Raw genomic sequence first — 12621 nt, forward strand, 5'->3', positions numbered from 1 at the left:
GCGTAGTGACTCCTAGTAAAGAAAGTACTTTCCAGTCTCTTCTGGAATATTCCACGAATGTTAAGTTTACAGTATTACGGTAGATATGCATAGCACTTTTTGTGATGAACTAGACTAAAAATGTACCATTAAACAAAATTAGTGGATTTGAACTGCATTTAAGAAGTTACATAATTGTGACAGTCAAAAGCAATCTGTGTTTAGCACTATTTTACAGTCTGTCATAGCCTGATTAAGCGTTAATGAGAAAAGCACAAAATTTTACAGAAGAAAAGCCCACAACTTTTGAGAGTTTTTCAAAAAGGTTTGAATATTATAGCACAGAGGAACAAAAGAAAGCTTCTATTTAAAAGACCACCTTTTAAGAGACAAACATTCTGACTTCAGTTGTTAAATGGGGTGAGTTATTTAAAAAAGTGTAATGAGCTGGAATACCTGTACAGATACTCAAAAGGATTCAAACAGATTTAGCAAAAAATAAGATAAAAAAACAGCTGAAAGAAGAAAATTGAAATATGTAAGGAAATAAATGGGTAACTAAAGAGCTAACACATTTGAAAATCAGTTTCTTCTTACGTGGGACAACGAAAAATAGAATGTTTTAATTTTTATGATTATTTCAGTACTTTTGAATTTCTTCTTTGACATAATTAAAACATCCCTCTCCCTCCTGAAGTTACAACCTAAAGCCTCACTCTCCACTCCCCACCACCCAAAACATAGAGGGAAGTAACAGTGCTCTACAATCCACAATCTGACTCCCTAATTTCACACCATGGAAGAACCTTGTTCTGCTAGAACTTGTATTTATGAGGATTAGGGAAGAGTGAAGCAACACTCTTTCAAGTCAGTCGTTCTTAAACTTTGCTTGGGTTTTTGTGTTTGCTCAACCTTTTGAGAACAGGCCTGCTCAAAAACCTAAGGATTTTGGTATTAACAGAATTGTTTTTAAGTCTTTTTACACTACTCTCTATCAGATGAGTTTAGGAAATTTCCCAACCACTAGTCTTACTGACTTAAATCTCTAGCAACAAGAAACACTGGAGCATGACATAATACAAAAAGTACCCTAAAAGTAACTAAATTTACTGAGATATTTCAGTCTAGAAAATTGCACAGCTTTTGCTGACAGAAAGCAAAGAAGAAGAAAAATAGATGTACATGAGGAAAAAAAGCAAAGCTGTCAATTAGCTACTGCATCACTAATGTTAAGTAATCCCTCCCCCACAAGTATATGCAGGAAAATGAGAAAAAGGTTCAGAACTGCCAAGTTAGTTGTTGATTTGTAGAGGGCAGGTGCCGAAAGGGAGAAAAAGCAGATCACCACATTCTGTGGAAAAATCTTCATGTTTATTACATACGTTAAAAAAAAAAAACCCACAAAAAAACCCCTGGGAAAATTAAACTTTCCCAGCTTTAGTCCTCAACGTCCTATATATGCACTACATATATACCTCCCTGCCCCCTTTATTTTATAAACACATTCAAATTACTATTCATTTGTTGTCAGAAACTACAACTTCTAGTTACTCTCTCCGACGCCCTTTCAAACCTAGTATCAGCAATGGCTGCTACTACTCCACTGTGTATTTTATTAACATGACGGGAATGTCTCCTGCAACCAAGCATTTCACTCTTTGCCTCTGTGATCTACACAATACATTAAATTTAAGAATGTATCAATGTTACTTAAAGCCCTGACATTTCTAATGATTCCCTCAGAACTATTTACAGCAAATGCAATTGTTATGGATATGCTAATTTTAAAACAATTTATCCCATTTCCTTAATCCCAGCTATAAAAGTATGTCTGGCAGTGCGCTCTAGCAATACAAAGTTAGTATCACTGCCTCTCCACACCTCACAACACAGCTTATCTGGCATAAATACTGTTAACCAGATCCTGAATAATGGGCTCAAAAAGAATTTTAAGATCTTCAGAAATTATATATGTCTCGGGAAAAAATAACTAGTTCGGTATACAAGCCCATCTGCCTTCCAACTCAAACCTCACAGAAAAGCTGCTTTTCACATTTCAGATTTTTACGAGCATCGAGGCTTTTGAAGACTACTTTCACGAAAACATTAAACAGTTGTGCATTTTAATTAAGCACAGAATAGAAGTATTTTCTTTGCAGTGGTCCCTCTTGTTTCAGTGACAGAATGCTGGAAATACTAACCTGTACTCTGAGACAAAAAAAGCCCAATTTCTGCTCAGTTTGATGCTCTGACTGAATTTCCCAACCGCTACAGTGGAGGAGAGTAGCAAAAGCCATGAACACTTGCATAGACAGAGCTGGAAATGGAAAGGCTGTCATTATCTACCACATTAACTACTGAATTACTATGCTTTTATGATGTTTTGAAATACATATTTTAACACAATTTTTTATTTTATCTCATGCATTTTAATGATGCATAAAACACCACTAAGTAAATGCAAATCATAAAATAAGATAATTTGTATTTTGTTCCTCAAACCTGACTACTTATAAAAGAATCCAAGTGCTATTTGTGAGGGTGATGGTCCAGCATAATTAAAAGCTTTGCAGAACAGGTAAGAACTTCGACTGATGCGTTGTAAAATAATGTAAGGATTATTGAGTATTTATAAAGAAACTGCTCTTTTCTATATGGTCTGGTTTGACTCACATAAACATCTATCACAAATCAAATACATTTAAATAACATTAAGTATATCGGGTCCTCTGTTTTAGCAGCTAGCATAGAAGGAGCATACATCTGAATGATCTTCAATATTGTAATAAATGGATTCTCAGAGGTCAGGCTGAATAAACTGACAAAGCGATGTAGAATAACTCACGCTAGCATTTAACAGCTGAATATACAAGACTTTCCAACTTTGCTCATTAAAAAAAGTCACTAAGTCAATAATGTAGAAGACTTGAAATTACTGAGGAGCAACCCTTATGAAGTGTGGATTAGCAACCTATCATTAACGCACCAAATTTCCTTGCACTATTTTGATTTAGAAAATTAAACACAAAAATAGCTTCTCCGGTTTGGTTCACGGTTCTCATTTGTTTTCTTGTGGGTTTGGTTTTTCTGGTTTGGTTTTGTGTGGTGTTTTTTTTTTTTTTTTTTTTTTTTAAACATTTATTCATCTTTAAGAACTTTTCTGATAGAAAAAACACACAAAGCTGCTATTCAGATAAGCCACTGCTAAGAATTTGCAAGTTAATGAGAGAAGAGAGCTCACCTAAGCAATAAAGGTGACCTTCACTTACCACAGGATTTTAGCCACAGAAGGGTAAGGCACAGTATTCAAGAGCAAGCCTAAAGGAGAGAACACAAAGATCCCGTCATAGGATGGGATCAACTCAGACTGGAAGGCACCTCTGGAAGCCAGCTACAGGCTCAGACCAGATTGCTCAGGGCTTCATCCAGTAAGCTCTTGAAAACATCCAAAGATGGAGCCTGCACAACTTCTCTGGGCAACCTGTTCCAACACTTGCTTGATGTCAGCACCGTGGACAACTTTCCCTTAGGAAAGACAAGATCTCTGCTATTAGACTTGTAGCTAGGAAAGTCGTACCTAGATTGCAATAATCCCCATCCTGACTGGGTACTCCAGATTTTCACTGGTAGTTACCGGCACCATGATCTACATTTTCTCCCACGTGTCTTTTGCTATTGAGAGTATGCTATTCATTGCTTGTTTCTCAGAAGTATGTAAAAAAAAAAAACCTGTTGGAAAAAGTGTCCAGATGGAGAGCTCACCAGGATGACAATGAAGATGACATATGATTTTCATGTACAAAGGCACTAGCTGGCTTGAGAAGTCAAAGGCAACAGTAATGAGCCAGGGCCAAAGGAATATATTCACCCTACAGAAAGCAAGAACAGATAAGCTGTCCTGACAGCAATTTTCACTGACAAAATACTACCTGTAAAATAGAAGAAGAGGTCCTGGCAACAAACAAAGACAAGAAACAAAATGAGAAAAAGGAAAGCCAAGCACACCAACAGCTGTAGAACTGACACTCATTATTCTTAAGATGGATCGAAAAAAGGGAAAGGATACCAAAGACCAGCAATTTCTTGAAGAAATCAATTTTGTAAAAAGCAAGCTATGGACATAAGCATATTTATGATTATTTATATGCATTCAGAACAAGAAATACAGCCACAGGTCAATATGGCTAATTAATAAACTTTTCATTCACCTCATATCCTAAAAATGAAGTCTAATGAAAGTGGAAACTAGATTTTCAAGCCAGGCATAAAAGAATACAAAGACAATAATGCAGAAACTAAAGGGACAAAATATATGCTATTAAAACACAGTAAGGCAAACAAGAACTCAGTCATTAAATGCACCATAAACACAGGGAAGATGAAGGGAAGTACAGCTGCAAGGAGGCCTGTAAAGAGCTTGAAGTGGTTAGGCCCTTCTGTTTTCAATAATTTTTGAATTTCACTGAGAAAACTAGCATAATTAATTTCCAGATGAAGGGTGCCTCTGTTCCTACTCTCCGCACACTCCTCATTTTGGAGAAGACTAAGGGGTCAACCTACAACTGAGAAAAAGCATATTAGAGAGTATTTGGCTTAATTTTCTAATTAAACACCTCAGCCTGATGAACTTGAGCTCACGATATTTAGAAGATAGTTTAAGTCATTTAGCACTCAACTCATGGCACAGTACTGGGGAGGAAGGGGGTACTATTGTCTTTTTGCTTCAGCCAAATATGGATGCTTTCTGCTTAAACCAAATATAAATTTAGACACGTGTAAATCCATATTGCCTTGTAATCACGAATGTTGATTTACTTCCGTGCCAAGATAACAAGCTTTGTATAAGAAAGGGGTGGTGGTGGATATACATATATAGCTTAATTGTAGTGGGACTTCCAACGCTTCATAAAAAATGTTTTTTTTAAAAAAATAATGGTGTGGGTTCTTATGGAAGGGAAAAGGAGTTATCTCTGAAATCTCTAAGCCTCTTTCCTGTTCTTTCTCCCTCCTTTCATCCATTTTAACTTTGAATAGAGGAAAGGTTTTCATATTGAAGTTTTACTGCAGACAGGCCTCTAGAACCAAATACTACCCCACAGAAGGGTCTAGTCAGTTAAAAAATAAAAAAAATGGGAACTTAATGGTTCCCCTGTTAACATTCAAACTTTTACCTACAATCAGAGAACTAGAGAGAGCTGACCTAGGACTGGATTATTCACCTATCTTAAAACTGAAGCAAATTAGGCAGAAATAATTTGCTAGCTCAAGCTGCCTGTTTCTCATGAAAAGGCTTCTGAAAGAGCATAATTTATGAAGTAAATTCCAGCATGAGCATAGAGATGTTTTCCTTTTTCTTTTGTACAATGAAACAGAAATTGGCAATAGCATATGCCACAGTAAGAGTTACGCAGGCTCACAGTGCTGGAAACTTGTGCCTTTTGCTATGCAGACTGAAGACGGATACCCACATTAGTATGCTGTATTTCTTATCGGCGCCTATTAACCTTAACCTATCAACTACCTTGGTAGAATGTAGCATTTGGCTGATGCTGAATTAAGTCCTTTGTCTCCAGGTGCCAGACACCCCCTGAATTCTAACAGGCAGGGACAGTTACACAACCACACTTCAAAGCAGCCTGCAAAGCGGTGGCTCTGCCTTCAGCGATCGCCCGCCACTGACTCATCCAAGTGACCTTATTTGCTCATTAGAAGCTCTAGGTGCAGGTTGCAAATGTCAGAGAGCCTGAATTGATGTGGGGTTTTTTTCTTTCTTCCTTTTTTTTTTTCCCCAAAAGTACACTTTTGCAGCATTTTGATGACAATATTTGTAATACCTCAGGTCTCACCCAGGTATTTGCTTATGGACACTCTGACTTCAAATATATTTATGCACTCTAAATTCATACCAACAATAAGTGTACCACTCCAGCATTCATTCACTCCAGCATTGCAATGCTTTGGTGTGTCACACTATGTAAAAATGGCAACATTTGTAACAAAGTAACTATTTTTTTCCATTATTTTTTTCCTGCTTGCACTTTAGCAGTATATGGTAACATGAAGTGTCAAGATACAAATACAGATAAGCTATGTATTGCTCAATAACATTTACGGACCTTTAGGCTCACATAAATTTAAGGTCTCAGTCCTTGAATAGCTCACATTAGGGTGCATCATCTCAGGAGAACAAGATGTAGACCGGAGCAACCCAATGTCAAGGAAAGTAAGTTAGAGAGAAGTCTGTAGCGTAAAAGGGAAGAAAAACTGACTCCGACTCCAAGCCAGCTGAAACTTTTCATATAGCTACGACTGTCCCCCTGTTAAGAAAAAGACCTTCCAAACCACGTGGGACCAGAAGGACTGTAACGCCTACTGACTGCCACCTCTCTTATGAAAGTACAATAAGGTTTGCTATGCGAGCAGCCTACAAATAAAGAACAGCTGAAAGCAGAATGATATTTTCAGTGACATCAGAACAGAGGACTGCCTACAAAAATGTAAGCTGGAGAGGCAGGAATCTTTATCTCTTACCATACCTGGTAACATATCTGAGAAGATACACATGACGGCAGCTTAGTGATATATATTACTATAATATACTGATAGGCCAAAGCCATCCACTTAATAAAGGCAAATTTAATGACGTGTTACATGCACTAATTAAACTAATTCAATCCACTAAAACTTAAACTTAGGTTGTGAAAGAATCATCACATTTCCCACAATTCCCAATACGATTCAAATAAATGTTTCATTAAAAATAATTTAATCAACATATTATAGCAATCTGCTCTTCAGGCTTATTCAGTAACCGCCTCAGAGTATCAAATTAAATTCTCAAAAAAAACCCCAAACAATAATAATACACTCTTGCTTTTAAGTACTTCTGCTTCATGTTTAAGTTCCAAAGGGATTGTAAGGAATTCCTTTTAAAGTGGAGAAGTTGTTCTGAAAACTTAATGTCACATGTGACCGTATTTCCTAGTTATAGCTCACATGTGACCGTATTGTCTAATTATAGGACACTTTTTTTTATTACTATTATTTTATTTTAAATCTGTATTGGGTCTGGCTGAGCCCCACAGCAGCCCTCGCCGTGCTGTGCTTGTACCGGTACCCAGAGAGGTGGTGATAACACACCCGTGTTTTGGCTGCTGCTGGGCAGCGCTCGCACAGCACCAGGGCTGTCTCTCCAGCATCCCCCCCTGCCACCAGTGGGCTGGGGGTGGGCAGGACCTTGTGGGGGGACACAGCCAGGACAGCTGACCCAAAGTGACCAAAAGGATATTCCATACCATATGACGTCTGCTCAGCAATAGAAGCCAAGAGAGAGGAGGAAGAAGGAGGGGGCATTCGTTACTTACGATGTTTGTCTTCCAGAGCAAGAGCTACGCATACTGAAGCCCAGCTTCCTGGGAAGCAGCTGAGCATCACCTCCTGATGGGAAGTAGGGAATAACATCTTTTGTTTTCCTTTGTTTCTCCAGGTGTGACTTTTTGCTATTGCTTCAGCTGCCTTTATCTTAACCCACAAATGTTTTTTTTTCAATCTCGTTTTCTCCCCCCACGTTCTGCTGAGGAAGGGAGTGATATAGCAGCTTGGTGGGCAACTGACATCCAGCCCAAGATCAACCCACCGCAAAATCTCAGATTAAAAGGTTCTATTATAAAACTATACATAAAATTCATGGCTCTAATTGCAGTACAAGAGTCAGAAAGAAAGTTAGTCAACATTAAAACACTCCATGTATTTAAAGAAAATAGATACTAAACCTCAGCCTTCTGGATGTTGGCAGGGAAGAAGAAAGAATGCTGACAGCAAGAATAGGAGGGCAATGTGGTTATTAAATTCGGGGTATGTTTCACTTGAAAAATGATACTATAAACAGTTCTTTGTTGCTTCTATAATACAAATGTGTGACTACTCTAGAAGACTGAGCAGCAATAAGGAAACTGTGATTATTTTTGTTTGCCTGATGCAAAGTACTGTTCAAGTCAGCCATTCTTAAATAATAGGTTAGAAATCTCAGCCAAGAGAGACTTAGCATGTTTAAAAGAAATGAACACACATAAGTTACATCTCTTGTGGTTAGGTGGAGTATAAAATGGACTTCTATAGACTTGTGTTGATACACTTAGCCAAAACCTCGTTGAAGTACCAAAACAAACCCCAATCTCTGTCATGTTCTGGAAATCATGCTATCCTTTTGCACTGTTTCACTTTCACTAGTCTTAGGAAGATTACAGAAACAGCGAAGGTTAGCCCCTGTTTACTGCTAACAGCTTATGTAGCTACCAACACTACACAAACTAAGTAGATCAAAATCTGAATAGCACTGTCACCCACATGTTAATTTTTCCTTTTGATCTTGCAACCAGAGGAGAATTGAATATAATGCAGAATGTTTAGAGTGTGCTGCTACAAAAAGAATAAAACATATTACACACGGACTCCTCACCTTTGAGGAGCAAGGCAGTTTTAGTTCCTCTTTCATCACATGCTACAATACCTGAAACGTGCTGTCACTTTAGACCATGCATACGGTTCGTTACCACTACCCAGCTAAGCAAAGGATGCTTCGGGAACTGCTGTAACAATTCTGCTTTTGAGGTCAGTTTCAGAGAAGTGTTTTAGTGACCAACTGCATCTTCTCCATTCTAATGACAAAGTACTAGGTATGTCTAGTTTAGTTAAGCTGACGTTCCCTGAAAATAAGCAATTATGATGACAAGTGTATAAGCGCATCCTATATCAGCTATCACTAAGATGTCAGCAGTCCTCTAACAGACTCGGTGGTACCTTCACAACGCCAGAAGCAAACATTTACACAGAGGAATGGGACAACGGACAGATTCTGTCTTCATTACCAACAAAAAAAATACTGAGAATGCAACTGGTAGTTACAGTACTGCTTAGCTTTCTCCTAGACAGAAGTGAAAAATTTAGGTATGTTCAAGGTGTTTATAGCCATCTTACTGTCCAAGGACTTCACTAGCAACAGGCACTAAACAGAAGTGAGATGTTTATGCTGTAGGCACCAGGGTATGTCATCTTTTTTTATGAACTTCCTTTAGAAAAGAAGTTCCAATGCTTAATCCATGTTATGACTTTGGATAAGTACACAGTGACCTTTTTAATATAAATAATAAATAAGCTTTGCAGATAAAATGAGATCTTAACATAACTGAGACGTATTTCAAAGGCCAAAGAGAAAAGCAACCCCCCCCCAACACTTACAAGCCAAATCAAAAGGTTTCGACCTAAGTTAAACTTGCTTTTTCATTTTCCCTCCGTTGTTACTTTCTCCTTTTTATGCATAACAGCTAAAGAAGAAATATGATTTTTATATCATCAACAGAAACCACAGCAACTTCCTACATTTTGTTTCAGGGAAGTCTGATGAAGATACATTAAATCTGCTTTTATAAGCTAAAACTACAGATTTGGGGTAGACAAAAGTATTTGCTAAAAACAAACAGACCCAATTCTAGCAGTGTCTTCATGAGATTATTTTTTTCCATCTGAAAGGACTTTTTTTTATTCTCCTGGCATGGGAAACACTGCTATGTTCACCTTGAGGGACAACATTGCAAAACACTGCAGGTTTTGAAACCTGAAGATCATTTCAGGCCAGCTCTGTGAACCAGAACTTGCACAGTCTTTTGCAATATGTCTGCCTTAGTATATGTATTATTCAGAATGATTTGCATCTTCAGAATCTGAGATACTGGAAGCAAGAGAAGGTTCCTACCTTCAGACTTAAAAATCCAAGGTTAAATCAGGCTGAGAGCCAGCTGGCAACAGTTCCCTCCCAGAGGGTTTTCAGGAATTTCCCCTGGTTCGCGCACTAAACCCCCCCCAGAATAAAATGAATAGGGGAAGGCTGTAGAAAAGGTGATTTATGGGAAGAGTCTATATTTGCAATTCCCAAGTGAGTACACTAAATTAAAAGAACTACCTCCTCTCAGAGTTGCAAACAGTACAGTACCATAAAAGGGGACAGATGCTTCCTTAACCAAATGAACAAGGCTCTCAGCAGAGGTGAAGGTACACTATGTTTCACACAGAAGAGCAGCAGCATTTAAAGCCCTCCGTTACCACCAAAGGCAGCTGAGCATATCACACATGGAGGACAGAGAACCACGAAATCCCCTGTTTGCTTGGGGAAGGAGAGGTTAGTCAGATGAAACCTGAACAAATGCAAACACACTGTTGGTAACTGGCAGTTTCATTAGCTATAAAAACTTTAGGTTAGTGAATGAAAAGCTAATCTGGATCTTTATGCTTTAATAAGGGCCTTTCAAATTTAAACTCTCTATAAGTTATGATGTAAATAAAATTATACTGCACACACTTAAAAGACAAGGATGTGTATTGACACTAACATATTAAAATATGATATAAACTGCAAATATGAAATATCATCTGTATGCTTTGTTTATATCACATTGGGAACACGCGTGAGCTGTTGTTTAATCTCACCTTAGCTTTAATTGCCAAGGAGTAGAATTTTTGTAGCAATGTGTGCAGGGCACTTACCCAGAAAACCCAATGCCTAGGTACCCAATTAATTTAGCAGAAACCAGAAAATGAACTTAGGAAAACAGCCTCATATATAATCTTAATTAAATACAAGCCTGATTAAGATGTGCTATGGAAAAGAGAAAAAAGTGATAGAAAAGTTAATGAGTGAGATTTAAAAAAAAATATTTCTTAGGCATTTCTGATAATTGAACCTCTAGCATCTTTGAAAAAGAAAGGCAGAGCGCAAACAACAAAATGTGGACTGGATTTAATTGTATCTGTATAAGTATCAGAGCAGAAAAGTCACGCCAATTCTGTTATGTGTAGTCCTTAACACTGAACGTACACCTTTTCCATCTCCAGAACTCAAGGAATTCCATGCAAGACAGATGAAGTGTAGTAGCAGCAACTTAAACAGGTGGATACCTGAAGGCTATGTCAATCAAGCATCAGTATATGTCACAACACCAGATCAAAATTTTACGACTCCAATTTAGTACCCCGTTCTACCTTTGTCAGGAGTTGCAGTAGCAGCACAGAGGTAGCAGCAGAAAGCACTGAAGAAGGTGTGATGGACTTGAATGTTTCTAAACCAGAATCCTGCAGGTCCTGAGACCCCGTAGGTCAGTTCAATGGTGCTCAGGAGTTAGTTAATACACTGAACTAAGGCAGCTGAAATAGGGCAGTAGTTTCCTGAAATTGCTGGTAAATAAAAAGAGAGTTGTTAAAAACTGGAACTGCAGTGCCTTAAACTGACACAGCCAGATTCACTAGATTGTTTGTCAAAGGATTTGAAACAAACTGAATTTGGGCAAATTAAATTCCTCTGGCAAGTTGGCTTTTTTTTTTTTTTTTTTTAATCTCCCACAATTCTATGAATTTGGACACAAATGCAAAGCCAGCCAACGACTCAAGAGTAATCACTCACTGCTCAGCTGAGCTAAGAGCACATTCTTGGTCCACCCAGTTGTAGAGCAGAAATTGTACGACTGTCCCAATGAAGGTTTAAGCTAATGAATTTTCCTGTGTGACTGCGTGTGCAGCCTCATCTTACCATGGTCTCTTCTGTAGTTCATTTCAGGAGTAGGAGTCACTTGCTTTTTCATGCCTCAACATATTCCAAAAAACAAGGCGTTACAAGGAAAACTTAATACGTAGTCTTTCAGTTGGGATTTTACTTTTGGGTTCTACAAAATGACCTCTTATGAAGAAGGCAAATTTCTAAATTAGTTTTTGATGTACAACTAGAGAATTAAAGCAAGATTATACTGATGATGAGTAAGTGGTTTCTTACCTTGTAACTACAGTTTGCATTCATATTAGAAAACAGAAAAAAAATCAGTTTTCGACTTCTAAAACTTTTCTGTACAAACAAACAGCAATTAAAAGGATATTTTCCTGGAGTTTCAATACCCACTCTGTAGTCCACATAACTTTGATATGGATGGAAGTTGAAAATAAAAATGAGACCTGCTCTCTCAAATGCTATGACCTTGTTGGATTCATGCTTTTCACTCACAAAGGCCTAAGAAAGAAAGGGAAGAAAAAAAACCCCAATACAATATTTTATTTCTAACTGAATTAAAAAAAAAAAAAAAAAGAAAAAAAAGAAAAAACCTATGGCTTCTATATCTCATTTCAAGTAAAAATGTCAAACATTCAAGCATAAGGGCATTAACACGCAAAACGAAATTGTTTACCTATGTGATGTCTTATAAAATTTTTGATTCCTAAACTATAGCTTAATTTTTATAAGGCAATATAAAATTAAAGAGGTAGGAGCACATTAGGTACAGAGCACTTGAAAAGATCTTGCTTATAGACTGGTAATATGGTCTTTTTATCACACTTTCCTCAAGCAAAAAAAAAAAGATTCCTTTCATGAACCCAAATCTTCAGTCTACTTGTTATGGGGATCTGCATCACACATACTGTTAGTAATTAGAAAATGAAGCACTGGCTATGTTTTTTTGTTTGTTTTGTGAAATCTATGTGAGAAATAGCTTTGATAAGCCACATTAAATTGCTGTACATACCACCTTTGTTCTATTTGCTAAAGCCATGAATAACAAGACATCCATTTTAAAAAAATTCTTTAAAGTGAATTATGGCTAGCGT

General features: G+C 37.4%; 1 protein-coding gene and 1 long non-coding RNA gene across 3 annotated transcripts in view; both read right to left on the reverse strand.

The window, feature by feature from the left end:
• GBE1 (1,4-alpha-glucan branching enzyme 1) overlaps positions 1-12621 on the reverse strand; it is a 167222-nt gene that overhangs the window by 12807 nt on the left and 141794 nt on the right. For both annotated transcript variants that reach the window (XM_037377956.1, XM_037377955.1), the window contains exon 14: positions 11898-12028. In XM_037377956.1, coding sequence (XP_037233853.1) covers positions 11898-12028 — 131 coding nt within the window. The remainder of the gene's footprint in view (positions 1-11897; positions 12029-12621) is intronic.
• Positions 3082-11890, reverse strand: LOC119143575. Its single transcript, XR_005102741.1, has 2 exons — positions 11014-11890; positions 3082-3297 (listed from the first exon to the last, which is right to left on the reverse strand). It is a non-coding gene; the product is annotated as an uncharacterized LOC119143575 (long non-coding RNA).

Source organism: Falco rusticolus, chromosome 2 (genome assembly GCF_015220075.1).
Source record: "Falco rusticolus isolate bFalRus1 chromosome 2, bFalRus1.pri, whole genome shotgun sequence".
NCBI classification, from domain to species: Eukaryota; Metazoa; Chordata; class Aves; order Falconiformes; family Falconidae; genus Falco; species Falco rusticolus.